This window comes from Engraulis encrasicolus, chromosome 24 (assembly GCF_034702125.1).
Source record: "Engraulis encrasicolus isolate BLACKSEA-1 chromosome 24, IST_EnEncr_1.0, whole genome shotgun sequence".
In the NCBI taxonomy this organism is placed as follows: Eukaryota; Metazoa; Chordata; class Actinopteri; order Clupeiformes; family Engraulidae; genus Engraulis; species Engraulis encrasicolus.
This window is the reverse complement of record NC_085880.1, coordinates 35,583,671-35,603,482: the sequence shown is the minus strand read 5'-3', so window position 1 is coordinate 35,603,482 and position 19,812 is coordinate 35,583,671. Positions and strand designations below refer to the sequence as shown.

General features: G+C 43.8%; 1 protein-coding gene across 2 annotated transcripts in view; it reads right to left on the bottom strand.

Moving 5' to 3' along the window:
* msh6 (mutS homolog 6 (E. coli)) overlaps window positions 1-7,533 on the bottom strand; it is a 32,128-nt gene extending 24,595 nt beyond the window's left edge. Inside the window, exons 1-6 of one of the 2 annotated variants that reach the window (XM_063191694.1) lie at window positions 7,157-7,533; window positions 5,461-5,666; window positions 4,517-4,710; window positions 3,228-3,944; window positions 1,946-2,098; window positions 701-1,238 (exon numbers count right to left, since the gene is read on the bottom strand). In XM_063191694.1, the coding sequence (XP_063047764.1) occupies window positions 701-1,238; window positions 1,946-2,098; window positions 3,228-3,944; window positions 4,517-4,710; window positions 5,461-5,666; window positions 7,157-7,422 (2,074 nt within the window). In that variant the 5' untranslated portion in view covers window positions 7,423-7,533. The remainder of the gene's footprint in view (window positions 1-700; window positions 1,239-1,945; window positions 2,099-3,227; window positions 3,945-4,516; window positions 4,711-5,460; window positions 5,667-7,156) is intronic. The other variant, XM_063191695.1, reaches the window with a different exon arrangement.
* Between the last annotated feature and the right edge of the window lie 12,279 nt (window positions 7,534-19,812).

Below are 19,812 nucleotides of genomic sequence, written 5' to 3'. Positions count from 1 at the left end.
AAACACAGTCGGTCCAAAATGGTAATTATACCCACGGCCCTGTCAGTTAGCTCGACGAGCCGGACCCCCTCTTGAAGAGAGAGACAGAGGGTCTTGCTTATCAAGCTACCTGCCAGAAGATTGTATGCCAGATGCCACCAAGAATTGAAGTACCTTGGAAATACGAGCGGTCACCCTCGAGCGTCGCAGCACTTGTGCGCCCACTCTTTGCCTCAGAAAACGTCAGTTCATGCAACGCATAAAACAGCCTCGGAACAGCGAATGATGCATGTAACCTAATCACAACCTGCACCAGCACAAACTTTTGCACGAGCAGACAACTTCTGCGACAAAACAACAAGAAGAAACTTATTGCGCTCACTTCATTGTTTGGTTTTCATTTCATTTAATTGTTTTTCCACGCTGTAAAAACGTGTGCTGAGGGATTTTAGACAGGACTGTCTTTGCACGCGCGCTTTGGGAAAAGGAGTAGAACGCACCGTCCGATCCGTCTCTGCCATCTCGTTGACTGTCAGAATTTGGCCATTAGAATATGGGAATTTTCCCGAATTTTGGGAGCTCAAAGTTGACGTATGCCATATGGTCATTTCCTGACCCAAGCCCATCTCTCTCTCTCGCACTACCAGTCATCTCTTCACTATCCTAATCACCAAAAACATCCTTAAAAAAACAGAAATGCATACAAATTAGTCTTGCTCACCATCCTTGGTGTCCTCCTCGTTCTTGTCAGTTTCCTGGAAGTAGTCCGCCTCGGCCAGGGCCTTGAGGGTCTTCTGGGCGTCCCAGAACTGCGAGGTGGCGTTGAGGCCGTCCTGCATGGCGCCTGTGCCCTTCAGGATCTTGCGGGTTTCGGCTGAGGTGTTGCCCTTCTCGAAGAGCAGCTGGGCGGGCGCGTGATGCGCCAGCAGGGTGCGGAGACGCGAGCAGTGCCGGTCATCGCGGAACTGCCCCACGTGGAAGCGGCCCACCGACGTGTCCACAAAGCAGACGCCGTAGGTGTGCGTGTGTCCGACGCCCGCCGAGCCTTCACCGCCCTCAGAGCGCTCCTTGACACTCAGCAGGTACTTGGCCTGGCTCTCGGCAGGGCTGCCGTCCAGAACGCTGTAGGTCTGCGTGCCACGCGTCAGGATGCGGCAGACCTCGCGCCGCACCACGCGGTCGAACTTGGTGGGCCGCAGCATCTTCTTGCAGCGCGCCTCCATCATCTCTGGAGTCTCCGTCTGCTCCACGCGAGCCACCTGACAAGCAGAAGAGATGTGAAAAGTTAAAATTAAAAGTAAGAGAAGTTAACGTCCTAATTTTGAGCAATATCAGGGGCCTGTTTATGTAGGAGTCATAGAGGAATGGGGAGAGCAAGTCATTCGCTCCTTGTGTCTGCACCAACATCATACCTGCTTATCTGCCTTCCCAACAGAACACTCTTTTCTGATTGGCTGATTGGGTGACAATTAATTCTGGGGAACCGGTCAAACGTCTAACTTAAGATGAGCATGAAGTCTTTGTTTGGAATGCCGACGTATCTAAAGGATAACGTTGTAGGAATCATGCACAGTATCTATAGAAAATTAAATAATCACACCGTTGGTAGTCCAAACGAAGATTCTAGGTCTAAGTTATACACATCCGATAGAGAAATGAATGTCTTGGTGAAGGCAACTCCGTCTCTGAGTTCTAAGCCTCTGCCTCGCCATTAACTCCATTGAAGCCTTAAACTCGTCTCCCGTTATCCCTTACATATTCTGTTTTATCACACATTGTATTTTAATGTTTGCATCCTCTTTTATAAATAAACTTAGACAAAAAGATACTAAATGTAATGGTCAATGACGTTTTAGTAGTAGCACACATCAGTGTTTGTACCACCTGACGTCTGAGCCCAGAAATATCATTGACCCGTAAACAACCCTAGTAATGGTCATAAGATCCCCGGGTCCACATTGCCCACCTTGTATCCCTTCTGCACCAGGACGTCTGAGAAGCGCCCGAAGCCGATCTCGGGGAAGCCGGAGTGGGCCCAGGTGCCCTTCATGAAGGTGAAGCCAAGCTCGTTCACCCCGATCACCGCATCCATGTGGTACAGCTCATAAAACTTGCCCACCTTGAAGAGTAGATCACAATTGCATAATTGACATTAAATTGCACCCGCAGTCAAAGAAAATTGAAGCCTTAATCAAGCATTCATATAAAATATCGAAAATCTACATCTTGTACAGGTGACTTGATGGGGGTATTTTCCAATACATGGACTCCCGTCCTTGGCCTGCGCTTTTGGAGTCGCATTTCACTGAATTGCACAGTGCACCTTATAAAAGATGACAGCGTCCGTATGTCACCTTTGACCTTCCACCACAACAGCTCTACTACTACTACGGGCTATAAATTAACTTATTTTCATTACTAGCCAAATTTGAATAGTATACGTTAATGTTACTAGCCAAGTTTTTTTTTCTACCAGCCAAACTGAATTTTCACCAAAATTTGCCTGGTTGGTGGGTGTTAATTTAGAGTCCTGCTACTACGACTGGGACGGCTAAAAATGATAATAATTATTATTTAAAATAAAATAAAATAAAATAGTAACAGTGTTTCCCATACATTGAGGAAACTATGGCAGCTCGCCATAGTTTAAATTTGGCAGCCATAGTTAACGAAAATGCAAAAAATATATATATATATATTATTATTTTTTTTACTATTTCCGTTTTTGTTAAAAACGATTTGAATTACGATTTCCTTCGCATTTTCCTCCTGGACTAAATACGCCCTGTGACCAGCACCCCTCATGTAGAATGTGTACTCCTATGTGTGTGGGGGAAACGGCATAGCCTACCCTCTAAGACCCTTTTTGTCTATGCGTTAACAATTTCACAGTGCTCTTAAATTCTTATCTCTGCTCATATTTTGTTTTATTATTTATTATGAGGGACGAATGAAACTGTGTTGTAAACAGAAATGATTCACTATACTGCATTTTTTGACAATGACAATGTAGGCCTACTACTATCGTCATGGGTAACATCTTATGTAGCCTTATTTCTCAAAATATAAATGGCTGAAATGTAGGCCCAGGCCTATAGTTTCTCCATGCCCCAATGTCATACTGTAATCATTGTTTTGCCGTTTTGCATTTACGCTGTGAGAAGACACCCCCCCTCCCAAAAAAAAAAAAAACCCTGGTGCCCCCATAGTTTCCAAAATTTATGTGGGAAACACTGTAGTAATCTGACCTTGTAGAAGATGACCGTGTCCAGCATAGTGGCCTTGAGCTCCCACCAGCGCCGCATGCCGGGGGTGCAGCGGTTGAGGAAGTCTTCGGGCACGTAGATTGTGGTGGGGTCGTAGTCCTCCTCCGACTCCCGCCGCCGCCGTGAGTCCTTCCGCCGGCCCTCCGCAAGCCAATCCAGCTTCTCATGGTCCCACACAGTCACGCCCCCGTCCGCCCCGCCAGTACTGTTGGTGCTTTCGAATGAGTCTGGTGCCGAGAAGGCTGACAGTTTGGACTTGGTGTCAGATGAGACAGAGGCGGGAGGCCCAGTTCGCTTGGGCCCCTCCGAGGGAGCCATCGCCTTGGAAGACTTGGCCGGGGGCTTCTCTGCTTTCTCCGCCGGACGTTTGCGCTTTACGGGTTTGACTGGACTATCTGGCTCTGTCTCCGGCTCACTCCCTTCCTCTTCCTCCCCTTCCTCCTCCTCTTCTTCGTCGACTCCGCTGCTTGCACCCTCATCATCATCATCCTCCTCTTCACTGCTGCCGTCAGCCTGCTCAGGTTTGAACTCGTCGCCGGAGTCCTCACTATCCGAGGCCACCACAATGCGCCGCCGCTTGGGCTTCTGGCCTTTCTCGGCCGCCCTGCGGGATGGACGCCGCCTGCCACTCTTCTTCCCCTCCTCCACTTTCTCCTCTGACTCACCTGCTGCCTCTTCACTCTGACTCGACTTGTCCACCTGAAAATCAAAATAGATGGCGAGTTACACAAAATAAAAGAAATTGGCCACTTGTAGTAGATATGCCCGACCACACGATGAGTCAGCTAAAGTCAAGTAAAAAGAAAACCCTGTAATTTAAAAGATATGACTGAACTTTAACTCTAAACAGCTCAGTTTTGGTAGTTTAACAGCACTAATCATGTTATTTCAGCCCTCTCTCCCTTTCATCCCCTCCATGTCACCTTTCCATCTCCCCCTCCTCTTCTCCATGAGTGCGTTTTAATATGTGACCTTGCCTCCTCCACTTGCCTCCTCCACTTGCTTCTCATCATGATGACATCACTGACAAAAGCATTATATTTCAATATCTTGCAAAAGCCCAATTGTAAAGTCTTTTTCTCATTTGCAATTGGGATGGTGAATGAAAAACAGTCCCTCAAAAGTTGTTGTGGCGAGGCTGACTGCTGGGAAACTTTATCGTTTTCTCCACGGAGGAGGGGCCAGGAGGCGGGACGAGGAGACAAGCACAAGTGGAGGAGGCAAGGTCACATATTGGGATGCACCCCATAGATCAGCTCTCTGTTTCTCACCTCCATCTCTTCCTCTTCCTCTTCCTCCTCCCCCATCTCCTCCTCGTCATCTGAGGGGTCTGTACAGAGTGGTATCTTGAGTTTCTCCTCTGTGCTCAGGGCCATGGCTGAGTCTGCCAGCACCATGCCCTGTCGGATCACCGGCTTCCCACTGAAGAACACGCCGCCTGCCTTGGCATCAGTGCTGTCGGAACCTGGGAAGACAAATAAACATACAAACTCAAAGTGAAGTTTTTTTATCACTGGCATTACACAGCACTCCAAAATTTCATTCTTTGATTGCCATAATGTTGTTGTCACTGTTAAACCATGGTCCGATTTCTGGACTCTTAGGTTTTTTTCATGTAAGCATATCAGCCGATTTGAGATACGGTGCGGAAACGGGATTGGTCCTCCACCAGCCTGAACACAATATCTGAGTGGGACTGACCAGAGCCATGGAAGTAAGAGTCAGGCTAATCCCATTGACCTCCATGTTCCATTTTTACACAAAGATCCAGGAACTAAGTGAGCATCGTACACAGAAAGTGTAGTAAAGGTTTATTTGAATCTACATGAATCATGTCACTAGCTTATTTCAGGTAACCTGGTTGTCACTGAATTCCATGGCTCTAAACTGTGTAGGCTGGACACCAGCACACTAGGGCTGTAACCATACACTCAACTCACAATTCAGTTCGTATCATGATTTTTTACCCATAGTTCGATACACTCCACAATTTTTGAAATGTATCTACACTGAAGTTTGGAAACACTATCACATCAAATCATAAGGTTGTTTTCATGACTAATGAGTAATACAACTTTGAAAGGGCGTATCACGATACAGCCTCCTTGTATCACGATACAGTATCGTGACTCTGCGCATCACGATTTCTCGGTTCGATACAATATCGTTACAGCCCTACAGCACACCTGCACACCCAGCCCTAGGCCATTCTTACCTTGGTAGTCCCTGACGTACTTGGTGCTGATCCAGCCTCGAGTGGGGGGCTCGTCGAAGAAGTGGACGTGTATGCGCTGCTCTCGGCCCTTTCCCCGCATCTGCTGCCCGCTTAGGGGCTGAGGCACCACCATGCACGGCCACCAAGGGTGCCCTTCCAGCTTCGCCCACACCAGGGCACCTGCATTGAAGTTGCATGGTGGGCTGCTGACAAGAGGGGAAAAAATTACATCATTGTAAAACTAGTAGTGAATGTTCTCCTCCCGTCCTGTCCTGTGGCTTGCAGCCCCATGAGGCAAGGCTCAAGGTCACTTATGATGGAGGTTTTATTTAACGTCTTGCAAAAAACAACAACCACCACCACCAACCTCCAGTCCCTCACATCTGAGCCGGGATGCTGAATGGGAGAAAGCCCCCAAAAGGGTCATTTCATTCGATTTTTTATTTTTCAATGCATCATAATTCATATTCTGAAGGTTGTGTATTCCATGCTGTGTGTGTAATTTGTAGAGCCAGAAAAGAGCTTTCAAACAACACCACGGACATCTTTTTGTGACTTACACTGACTGATATAATCAAGGCTGAATGTATAGTGTCCTACCCTGATATGTAAACCTTTGCTAGTCTGTTTCTCCCTTAATATTGGTGTCAGATTCATACAAATGCAGTTCTGGGGTGCTACCTTGCTACTAAACAGGCACCACAAGTATGATTGAAATCTGTGTCGGTCGGGTCCCAAAGTGTCTGATTTCACGTGAAATGACCCAAAAGTCACTCTGTGCTGGTTGGCAATGGGGAAACTACATTGCATTGGAGGAGTGACACTAAGGTAAAGAGAGACCAGAGGCCACAAGAAAGGACGGGGACCAAATATTGACGTGTACACACAGCAAGGTTTTCATTGCATTTCATTCTACCAAATAATTTGTGACAAGTACACAAGTAGACATAATATGATGACTGACAACTGGCACAATGTTTTTGTGTGCTTGAACATTGTTAAGTGGGCAACACAACCACATGTCACTTTTCAATATCTCCTTTTTAAAGTTAGATTTGTGAGAAGTAGAAGAAATCTGCTGAGACGGAGTGGAGAGGGGAGAGTCAGAAGCACTGCCAAGTTGTAAACAAAGCGATGGACATTGTTTACGAGGACTTAAAATGTGTTGAACTTTTGTGCTCAACACGTCAACAAACTAAAATAGTCAAAATAACCCGACCACCACACTACACCAAGTGCCTCTCCAAACTTCCCTAGAATTCCCGCCAGCAGGGTCGGGTTACAGAACCCAATGCAGGACGGATGCTGCGCGCACCCATCTGGTTCATTAATTTCCTTTCATAACAAGCTGTTACCAAGCGCTTGCATGCCAATCGATGGTTATTCCACCAAGAGATCCTATGCCACTCGTTGGTTGTCACTCAGACATCACATCTATGGTGTCTGTGGGTAGGCTACACTGAGATGTGTGAAAACATATCCACCGAGATATCACAGACGCAGGAACATTGCTAACTGCCAGTGCAAGGTCGGAGATACCTAACCCAGTACAATCTTCTCGTGCTCATTTATGAAACAAACATATCACGGTTGCTCACTCATCCCCCCGTAACGACAACAACGAAGCCTTTTTAACACTGCCTACCACAACCTGTAAGCTGTGTCAAAACACTGTGGACAACAATGCATGCTTTACCTGTCTTTTCCATTTGAATGAGTTTTGTTCCCGAATAATTTGTTAATCCCTGATTTGCTTGAGGGTTTCTTGGGCTTTGCTGGCGTCTTTTTGTCGAGTTTGGCAGCTTGCTTGGCAGCTTGTTTGGCCTCCTCTTTGGGAGATGTGTTGGACTTCTGCACCGAGGAAGGCAAGTCAGCCTCGGCAGGTGATGGACTTGGCTTACTCTTACCAACGGCTGGCGGCGACTTTGTGAAAAAGTTGAAAAGCGAACTCTGCTTTGCCATTATTTCAAATATTGTCTAGCCGTTGCATCGAATATTTATCCAATTTAAGCGTTATGCAACACAACGATTAGCACCGCTCTAACTACTTGCGCACAGCATGCAAGTCTTCGCGGGAAATCTCTGTCGGTGCAAAGCGGATGTGGGACGGTCTAATTTTGGTCAGTACCACTTCTTAGCCAATGAGAGACTGGAAATCCTCTGACCACAACGGAAACCTTTCGTTTCAGACGGGCACCTTTGGGTGGTACTAAAAAAATGAATGTAGGGTTCGAAAATATGTGGAAAATAAGGAACATATGAGTGGTAAAAAGTATGCAATGTTTCTCCTCCTAGCATCCGCTTGTTGAAGGTTCGGTGAGACATTCCAGGATAGAATCCCATTTCATTAGCATTCTGACCTCTGCATCTCAGGCATTGACCAGCAGAGGGCAGACGACACCGTGTCTTTCACTGATAAGTGTGCTGACTCAAAATTCAAAACTGCGCACAACTCAACCTCTGATGGTTGGAAACCGCATTATTTCTTTAAGATGAGGCATTTGATAAACAGATTTGCTTTAGATGGTGTCAAGCATGCGTGGTGGTAGTTTACAAAAAAGGTTTATCCTCTCAGTATTCAGGCATAGTAGTGGCGATTGACGTGGTTTGGGGATGTATGAATGCTGTCAACATTGGTCTGAATTACACCTAAAATAAACATGCATGTCCACATGCACTGTGACTGAAGCAGATTATGATACTCTCCATTAGCCTGGTTCACACCAGACGGTGTGTGTGTAGCTTTGGCGCCCCCTGGCGGAGCAGAGCTACACACACTACCGCACGCTCCGTCTCCAACCAGAAAATAGACGGAGCATTTATTTCTTCAATATAAACGGTAACTCGCATTGAGGAGTCACAAGAGAGATTAGAGACTATATTGACTCTTTAAAGATTAACAGGAAGGTTTTTGAAGGAATTTGTTGGTGAGGAGGCCGTGCAGAAGCAATACATTCTCAGTCTATTTTCTGGTTGGAGACGGATCGTGCTCTATGGCTGTGTACCAGACGGTAGTGTGTGAAGCTCTGCTCCGCCAGGGGGCGCCGAAGCTACACATACACCGTCTGGTGTGAACCAGGCTAACTCTCCCTAGGATTGCATTCAAATCTCACACCAATCCTTTTAAGCCTGGTGCAGACTCAAAATGTAAAAGTTCAATGTATAGAAAGGTTGAAACGCACACTGATGACCTTTTAGTCCTTTTTCCATTAGGAGGCGATTCGAGCCAACACGGCCCCTTCTCTACCGGAATCTAATCTAAAATGTTTGATTACCATCGTTTCCAGTAGCCTTCACTCGCGCTTGATTGTTCGCATTATTCTTCCCCCCAGAACCAAACTACCCCAATTGTCAGTTCCCCCTTTCGTCGCCCAACCACGAGAAACCAGGCTGTTCGTAAAGGCACCACGAGGCTTAAAGTTGTTTTTTTTCTGTTTTTCTCCTAAAGGCTTCACGAAAGGGATGAGTTACTGTTGGAGCTGGGGTGAAGGCCCTAAGCCCTACTCACTTTTGTGGGCAATGTTCAGACATTAATGGCTGTGTTTTGTTTTTTTCCCGATTGAACAAGACATTTAAGCGGTTATATATGTTGTTAAAAGGTCACTAGTCATCGTGTCAAAAGGAAATTTCTTTAATGCTCTCCTATGAAAAGATATACTCACAAATCTGCAAAACATGTGAGGGGTGTACTCACATACGTGACATAGGCCTACTGTTTGAACCAGGCTACATACGGTTGGCATGCCTCTGGAATAAAGTCATCCAAGAACAATGTGAAGGACTAATGGACGCATACCAAAATGCATGAAAGCTGTGACTACAAGTCCGGCTTATTGCAAAAAATATTGATTTCTGAACTCTTCAATCAGTCAATACATTACTATTATGTTGTTTTTAAGTTAATATCATCTTGTTTTCTTTGCCTTTTTTGAGATTTGGAAACATTGCATCTTATGTGTTATTTTGACCATTTGAGATTTTCTGCAAATAAATGATCTAAATGACAATATTTTCTTTCATAATTTGGAGGAAATGTTGATAGTTTATAAAATGAAATAACAACGTTTGTTTTACTCAAACACATACCTATCTAGCAAACTCAGAAAAACTGCACATTTCGAAGTGGTCTCTCAATTTTTGCCAGAGCTCTATATGTTTTTAAAAAATTTTTTTTTATTTATTTATTTATTCTGGTTGGTGGTGTGTTCCGTGACATTTTTTCAATTAAAAAAGTGTGCCCTGGCTCAAAAAGGTTGAAAAACAGGTCTAGGCTTTATGCAAGCATTCACTTCACTCCACGACCTTCCCCACCCCCAGTTTGGGAACCACTGGATTACAGTCTTGCAGTGATGCATGGACCTCACAGGGTATGGCAGTGCCCACGGGCCTTTAAGATCTGTGTCTTACGAAGATCAGATATTGACTGAAAAGGGCAGGCAGCCAAGAAATGAATGGAGGAAATGCACATTATCTTTACAGGGGATGTCATGTCAGAGACACAAGAGAGATAACATTGACACACAAGACACGTGCCAGTCTTAAACATCTTAAAAGACCTCAGTCGAAATGTTGCATTGTCCTCATGTACTGTGCTATTACACATAAATATTCATGTTGTTATTTTTGTAAACCTGGACAAGAATCAAGGCCTATCATGAAAATGGATGAGAGGGAGCATCTTTGAGGCTAATGTGCAGCTATTTGGCAGATGTTGGCGGAAGTTTTTAAAACACGCAAGTACACACACACACAGAATCTGTGAAGGTTATGGCAGGACAGGCTGGTGGAGGCTGTGCGCAGCAGAAAGGACAACTGAGTAGAATAGATGCTCTTTAAAGATTATCTCTCACGCTCATCTCCTCTATGAGATCATCAGGCCTGTTCGCAGTTACCCTTTCCTCCCAGCCCGCCTCTGCACAGTAAATTAAACTCTGTTAATTCAACACTTCGAAAGGAGAATCCGGGCTTGGTCGTGGCTCAGATGGCTATGGCACTGTACTGTTACGCCAGGGACTCAGGTAGATTCCGGGCTGTGTGTGTGTGTGTGTGTGTGTGTGTGCGTGCGTGCGCGTGTGTGTTCTCATGTGAACACTAGACAATTGGCACAAAACAGTAGCCTCCAGAGCTGGTCTGTGAATGTGGGAATGTGTTTGTGTATGTGTATTTTGAAAGTGCTCTGAGTCAACTTCATAGTTGTGATATAGTGTTACATATATAAATGTTGTACTGTATCGTATTGTATTTCTGTCTTCTAACCATTCACTGCCATGTCTTCACTGTCTCTATCCAATAAAGACACAAGAGATATAATTATATATTATAATAGAATAGAAAATATTTCATTTTATTCATAATAAACTTTAAAAAAGTGAGTAAAGGCCCTACTGCGGCACAAATGGTAGGGCACTCGTACATGCTGCCAACCCAGGTTCGATTCCCGGCCCGGATCCGACCCTTCTCCGTCTCTCTCTCCCCACTCGCTTCTTGTCATAACCTTCACTATCCTGTGAAATAAAGGCAAAAAAGCGAAAAGTATATATTTTTTTAAAAGTGAGAAATTCTGCACTTAGAGTGGGTCCAACTAGGAGAGTGTTGGATTAGACTTTCATTGATATAATACAGCTAAATGTACTGTGTGTGCCAGTAGGCCTATATTTAGGCTTCAACAATTATGGATGTCTGTGTGCGAGTCGACAGTCATAATTCGTTGAGCATCGTTGGATGGTGGTGCTTGAGAATATTTAATTTGCCATAGCTGAGTATCGCCGTGCTGTCGTCGCTTGAAGTGAATTTATTTAGCTCCGTCTTTGTTTCAATGTTTACCTTGGCAGCAGATGTGGAGCTTAGCAGAGGATGTCAAACATGTGTGTGTGTGTGTGTGTGTGTGTGTGTGTGTGTGGTTGCTACATGAATATGTCAACAAATCAGAATGCTGTGGGTATTAAAATCCATTTCCATGAGAAAGCACCATCAGTTTTGCATAGACTTCTGCAGCAAAGGCAAGCTAACATCTTAGGGGCTGGCAACATGCGTTCTCTGGCAGTGCTTCTGATGTGGAAGATGTGCCAAATATCAGGATGCTGTGTTCATATTCACTCAGCTCTCAGATTGTCTTGTGTGACATTTTCCGTCTTGTGCTATTAAGGTGCCATTTCAAATTATATAGTTAGAAACTGTTAGAATAGCACATCTATTGTGTTGTATTTGAAATGTAGTTAGCAGACACTTTTATCCTAAGTGACCAACAAAAATGACCACAATATACAAATTATGGGAGGACAGCTGACATTAAGGATGCTAACACCCATTAAATAGCAAAACACCACCTATCTCAATTCCATCACCCCATCACTTTTCCAATATGGGAGGTCTTTAAAACATACAACACTTCTTTTAATACTGGGAAAGAACAAAAACTAGGGAGATCATTAGTTGCCATTTTGAGTCCAAATGTCACATCCATGACGCTGGAATTGCCCAATATTAAACTAGAATATTATCCATTCATTATCTCCGCCAGGTAACTCATCCGAGTTTGTTGCCTTCGTTCTTTCATTCGTTCGGTTGTTCACTGCTGCAACTCAATGCCATGTTACAATGTCGAAACTGGGGTGAACTGGACAGGGTGTGATGACGTCACGGTCCCAGCGAGTATAAAAGGTCTCGTTGCACCTGTCGGAGTATCATTAGCAAAGCCATGGGTGCACAAAGTATGAGTTAGGCACCTTTGCAGACTGCCACTTCGCCACGTGTGCACTGGCACAATCGCGGACTGCCACGGGTGAATTGGACAATTCTTCAAGGGACTGTCTTTAGCGCACTGAACCCATGGCGCACGCATGCACACACACACACACACACACACACACACACACACACACACACACACACACACACACACACACACACACACACACAGTGGCAATAGCTTTCCATGTCCTACCTCATTCTATTCTATCTAGCCTAAATAAGCATGACCATGTTATATTTTTTGTAATTCAATAGGTCTACAGCTCTTCCACTGACTGACCCATGTAGACTACTCTTCTTTAAATTTTATGGCAAAATTACCGTTTTTTGGCAACAAAGGAAGGGGGGCATGTCTTTCAAGCTCGAAGTAAAATTTTCAATGAGGCCTAGTTGGTGAACAAACATGGATTGAATGGATCCATGAGCAAGTCATCTGTCCACAGGAATGACCAGAAAATCATATGGGTATTTCTCAACAAGTGCGCGCACTTCCAAGTGTATCAACCTAATTAGTCACGCCCAGTGATTACTCTTTGGTGAACTCTGTGAAGTATCCAATCACTGGGCGTGTATAATAAAGAGTATCCAATCACTTGGCGTGACTAATTAGGCCAGGGGTGTCAAACTCATTTTGGTCCGGGGGCCGCATACAACCCATGTGGACCTCAAGCGGGCCGCATTACTAACATCATGGCAAAAAAAAAAAAAAAACGTAAAGCAGTGGATTAGTGTTCAGTACTATCACGTTTTAAGTGTGTTGAATATGTAGAAAGCAATGCAATACTGATAATCCTATGCAAAATTTCCTTGACTTCATTCATTCATTGGCAACCGTCAATTAATTAAATATGGGACAGTTCATTTTGGCAGGGGGAATTTTGTATTTCTTATATGTAATTTCCTGCATTTTCACGCATTCTAACATCCCGTTTCCAGTTTGAGCTTAATAGGAACCAATACAAATCCTATTATATTTATTATTTAATTACAACCAATACCAATAAAATACGAATAAGAAGTATTAACATTTTATCTCTATATATGAAGTCTGATATATGAGCTTTATGAAATGCCTGTTACAGTACAAATTCACTATTTATATTAGAAGTGTGATGTGCACTTTACTACATATATACAGTGTAACAGAGGGACCATTGGGTTAATGTCATGCAGGTTTCGATTTTGCCCCGACGGCCGTAATTGCGCATTTCGGTTATTTCATAAAAAAAAAAAAAAGTAAAAAAAGTAAAAAAAAAAAAAAAAATTTTTTTTTTTTTTTTTACATCCGGGCCGGATGGAACCCTCTGGCGGGCCGGATGCGGCCCGCGGGCCGTATGTTTGACACCCCTGAATTAGGCAGATACACTTGGAAGTGCGCAAACTAGAGTTTTGAGAAATGCCCATTGACGAGAAATTGCCCTCAACGAGCCAAAACTTATCAGTGAAACATGCAAATAAATAAACAAGGCTACCTCCTAACAAGAATTGTATACTCATGAACGGCGTGACGTTTTCCATGTGCGTTACGCCCATTTGTGGGGGAAAACAGGCAATGCAAGTCAATTGGTGTTATTGGGGTTTAATAAACGAAAGATAAGGACCTATAGACAAGCGTTGTTCACGCGCAACATGCCGAAAACGTGTTGCATTGACGGCTGTTCAAATAATATTACCAAACAGCCGTGCCTGAAGCATGTACTGTGTTCATTTAGGGTAGCCGATGTAGCATGTAAGTTGATGAGACATTCGGTTTGTTTTCACCCATAAAGGGGCATAACGCACATTTAGGAGCAAAGTACCCGGATGGTCGTTCATGCGTATAGATACGTTGTTGAAATGTGTGTATTTTATTTGGTGATGCCATTTCTTGAAGGATTTGTGGGACAGGATGAAAGGCATTTAGTGTTTAAAGTTTAACATTTCAAAATGAAGCATTTGTTACTGTTGTCATAAAATAAAACAGCTATGTATTCAACAATCTTGCTTTTTGAATTGTATAAGCTTTGAAACATAATAGTTTGAAGGGCAATCAACAACAACCCACTGACATGCATTGCGACGAAATTGAAGTAAGCCTAAATGCAAAACATTCCCTCTTTCCCCATGAATCTAACCACTTTGTGTTCTTAACTGAACAGGGATTTTTGATAGTTATGATAGTTTATGAACTTACCACAGTTTTGAGAGGGTCTCTGACTGTTCTTGAATCAAGAACAGTCACCTAAGCTACCTCCTAAGAAGAATTGTATAAATAGTTGGACTATTAATAGTTATTATTAGCCTCTGTGAAACGCGTAACGGCAAGAATATCACACACACACATGCATGTAAAGCAGGTGACATGGTAATGAAAAACTAGGCCTATGCAGTCGCCTTCGACTGCTAAAGGTATATCCCCGAAATGCGACGCTTCCAGTCCCCCATCATTCCTACCACTCCTGTCCACCTTCTTATAAACTTATATGTTAAATACAAAATATAAAAGAAATATATTTAATATCTATACACAGATCAATGACGTGCATAGGCTTAAAACCAAACGACTATTGTGAAAACAACGCAAAAAAATATGCGGCAAATGGTAACATTGTTTTAGTGGTTCACTATTACACTTACATCATGTATTTGTGTGTAAGTGGTATTACATGGTATTGCATATTGTTACATTGGTATTACACCAGTATTACATGGTATTACATATTTTTACACTGGTTATTACACTGTACCTAATGTGGTTAATCCACTGAAATGATAAACTATTAAAATAAGGTGTTACCGGGCAAATCAATCCACCCAGTCAGAAGTTATGGGCCCAATGAAAATTCCGCCATTTTGAAAGTGTTGGCCTCCAAAATCTAATCAGTTCATGAATCTACCCTAGAACATTAACACATAGAATATGGGACAAATCCATCCAACTGGTCATAAGTTACCGTATGGGCCAAGCAAAAAATCGTCCATCTTGAATTCAGCCATTTTGAAAGTGCTGGACTCCAACATCTAATGAGTTAATGGACCTACCCTAGACGTTAACACACCGAATCTGGGACAAATCCATCCAGCCGGTCAGTAGTTATGGGCCAAACATAAATTCGGACATCTTCAATTCAGCCATCTTGAAAGTGTGAAAGTATTCACCTCCAAACTCGAATCAGTTCATGAACGTACCCTAGAGCATTCACACACCAAATCTGGGACAAATCCATCCACCCGGTCAGAAGTTATGGGCCAAACAAAAATTCGGCCACCTTGAATTCAGACATCTTGAAAGTGTTGACCTCCAAACTCAAATCAGTTCATGAACGTACCCTAGAGCATTCACACACCAAATCTGGGAAAAATCCATCCACCCGGTGAAAAGTTATGGGCCAAACAAAAATTTGGCCATCTTGAATTCAGCTATCTTGAAAGTGTTGGCCTCTAAACTCTAATCAGTTCATGAACCTACCCTAGAGCATTAACATACCAAATCTGAGACAAATCCAACCATCTGTTCAAAAGTTATTGCTTTAACACGCAAGACCTAATGCTGCGGCCATCTTGAATTCAGCCATCTTGAAAGTGTTGGCCTCCAACATGTTATCAGGTCATGGACCCTACCCTAGAACATTAACACACCGAATCTGGGACAAATCCATCGACACGGTCAAAAGTCTACTGCCGAACAAAAATTGCGGCCATCTTGAATTCAGCCATCTGGAAAGTGTTGGCCTCCAAACTCTAATCAGTTCATGAACCTACCCTAGAGCATTAACATACCGAATCTGAGACAAATCCAACCATCCGCTCAAAAGTTATCACATTAAGACGAAAGACCTAACCCGCTGGCGGCGCACGTAAAACCATTATAATTATCCCAGACGCTCCGCAGTTCGGGGATATAATGAGACACTATGGTATGAAAATCTGCACGCAGTACACAAAACTGAGCTTCCTTGGCAAAGGTCTGCACTCTCTGAGTGCAATTCTAGTTTACCATGTATTTCTTCATTTATTTCATACATCTGGAGGCGTGAGGGAATATTGTTGATGTGTCTTGTGTTAACTGAATGACTGAGTTGTGGGTGCATGGTGCAGACTGAGGGGACGTTGGAATCAGGGCAGCCAATATGAGGGGGGCAAAGGTGTCAGATGTCCCAGGCCCAGGGAGGGGGCCCAAAATGGGTCCTCATTACACCGTACATATTGAGTGGGGGGCCCTTTTGGATGGCTTTGTCCTGGGCCCAGCCTAAGCGGCCTCAGTTGGAATGAAAGCAATCAGAGCCCCTGCTGCTTATGCAGCTATGTATGTCCAAGACAAATTTCCTTCGGGACTATTAAAAAGAATCTTGAATCTTGAATCTTGCTTATCTCCCACTGCAATGAGGAGCCTTTTGTTGTTGTTTCAGCTGTGTCATTTCCATGGATACAATGCATCATTATAAACCTTAATGGCGTAGGAAAGTGTGATAGGAGGTAATTCAGTCTTAACCTTCAAATAAATAAACACACAGCAGGGAGACTTTTAGCTGGGTCAGGCTGGTATCAAAGACCATGACAGACCGCTAATGGGTTGTAAAAAATAGTCCCACATACTCTCCATTCGGCAAGGATATATTTAATAAAATGTGTAATATTAAATAAAGTTTAATAATGGGCGGACATTTTCTTACATATTTTATTTGCTTGTCGAATGGAGGGCGTGCAGAACTTTGTTTTTTTCCCTTTAAATGCCAATCGAAAAACACCTGTCCAACTACAGAGGTGTGCAAAAGTTATTTTTTATTACACCAAAGACCAAACCATACACCAAACAGAGTTACAATATTGGCTTAAGACATACAGTTGTGTCATTGAAGGTGTATAGACAGCACACTCTCCACTGCTCTGCACTGCAGCAATGCACACTCCTTACTTGGCAAATACTCTCCTTCTGGATCTAACTAACTGTCGCACTGGTGCGATTGTGAGTTTATTTACCACATACTATTGCCATTTAATGCCACCACTTATTCAGTTGGCGCCGCGTCCAGTGCTGGACTGATGGCCTTTTAAGCAGCTCCTCCACTTCAACGGGTGCCACACCAGGACAACAAGATCCCCACTGTGTGGATTTATGCTGTGTTGGTTCTTGCTTACCTCCACTAATAGCCCTCCGCAGGCATCACCCTTACACTGCTCAGTACAGAGTGCTAATATACTTGATTTATTTTTTTACTATTATGGAGCACTTAACATTTCTCTGTTACAGTCCCACACAAATCAGTGTCAAGTGTGTTTTGATGTTCGTCCGTGTTGATGTGGTCTGTGTTTTTGAGTGTGTTTGGGTCGTTGACGTTTTTTTTTTAGTAGCAGACACCTTGTGGTATTAATTTAGTAAGTTATATTATGTAGGCCTACAGTATACCATGTATGTTTTTTAGATAATCCAGTAAAAACAAACAAAAAGATTAAATCCATACAAGAATGGCATTTGCTGTGGTTGTGCAACCATGACATAGGCTACTAAAAAACTTGCCACCCATGTGTGATTATAGTTAGTGTGTGAGTGTGAGTGTGAGTGTGTGTGTGTGTGTGTGTGTGTGTGTGTGTGTGTGTGTGTGTGTGTGTGTGTGTGTGTGTGTCTGTGTCTGTGTCTGTGTGTGTGTATCAGTGGCTGTGTCTGTGTGTTGCCAGATTTGGCGGTTTCCCGTCCAATTGGTCTGCTTAGGATGAAAAAAAGGGTAAGGCATTTGGGCAGGTTTTCTGCAGATTTATGATGACCAAGATATCAATCGATTTGTTTTCAAATTGGGCTCGATTTAGTGCTTCCAGGCAGGTTTTGAGCATTATTAGGGCTGGAAATCATCCGTCACATCTGGCAACCCTGGCTCTGTGTGTGTTTGCATCCAGTGCAAGACAGCGTGCAGACCTCTCTGTCCTCCTCTGTGCGTCCCCTCTCTACAGTATGTTTAATGTCAGCACCCTTTGAGTTATGTCTTGATGTCATATACCAACATGCCATCATGGCAATGCGTATACCGAATCCCCTCTGTGTTTTGATCTTACTATGCTCCTGGGTGTCTTCTGATGATGCAGTGCAAGTCTTGTCAAGACAACATACAGACATCAGTGTTTTCCTATGTGTGCTGTAAATGCAGCCCAATACAGTCAGCCACAGACATCAGTGCCCACCAGGTCATGGTTTGTTGCAGTTCAAGACATACAGCATCAATGTCTTCCTGTGTATGGTTACTTGTAGTATACAGGTATACAGGTCATGTGTAGAGACCTCAATGTTCCCCTGGGTGTGTTTATGATGCTGTATCAGCGAGCGTAAACCTATCAGTGTCTTCCTGTGTATGTCTGGCTCTCTACATACAGGTCATGTGTAGAGACACCAGTGTTCCCCTGGGCGTGTTTTGATGCCGCATCAGTCAGCATGCTGCCCTGTAATGGAAGTGCCCCTCCTGAGGCCTCTCGGCTGTCGCCTCCTGCTTGCTCGCTGTTCCCTCCGGCCCCTTGCCTCCGATCGCAGTTTGCTCAGAGATAGTTACATGTACGTGTATATAATGCCTTCAGACCCATTATCAGATGCCCGTCAGAGAGGGGAGGAGAGGAGAGGAGAGGGGCGGAGCGAAGAGGAGAGGAGAGGAAAGGAAAGGAAAGGGAAGAGACGGGGAGGAGAGGAGTGGAGAGTGGAGAAGGAAGCAGAGGAGAGGAGAATGGTGGAGTTGGAGGAGAGGGGAAGAGAGGAGAAGAGTAGAAAGTGGAGAACAGAGTAGATGAGTGAGTGTGTGTGTGTGTGTGTGTGTGTGTGTGTGTGTGTGTGTGTGTGTGTGTGTGTCACTCTCTCTCTCTCTCTCTCACTCACACACACACACACACACACACACACACACACACACACTATCTCACTTCTCTCATAGCAGTTTCCCTTTGCTGCCATTAGCTCTCTATACAGCAGCCAGTGTTGGCTACTTTCCCCTCAGTCAGTTGAATATGAAAATGCTGAGAGCCTGCAAAGTGTAATGTTGTATAGTAATCAACATTGAGCCATTTGTGCCGGTGGCCAGATAGAGTGCTGCAGTAGCATTAGGGCTGGGCGATTCACCTTAAAACATTTTTTTTTTTTTTAAATCAGAAAAAACCCAACTCATGATTTGAATTGGTTTAACCCCCCACCCTCAAAATAGCCGCTCTCTTTTAATAGATTATCAAAATATACTTTTATTTTCATATGAATTGCCACCACAAACCTTGAATAATAGCAAAGTCTGCACTAACTGTAAACAACTGATCAAAAGAGTGTGCACTGTGTAATTTGCATTCAAATTAAGCTGAATGGGATAGGAGATGAAAAACATTTTAAGACTTGATTTTCTGAAGAAGAAAAAAAACATGAATTGGTTTGACTTGCCAACTCGATTAATGACTCATATAGATTTTTTTCGGCAAGGCCTACGTAGCCTACCTGTCAGAGAAGAGTACAAGCAGAACAGGCACCGCCACACGCACGCACACACACACACACACACATACACACAGACACAGACACAGACACACACACACACACACACACACACACACACACACTTCTTCTCCTCTTCTTCAGCTGTCCATCGTGTCCGATGAAGACTCTTG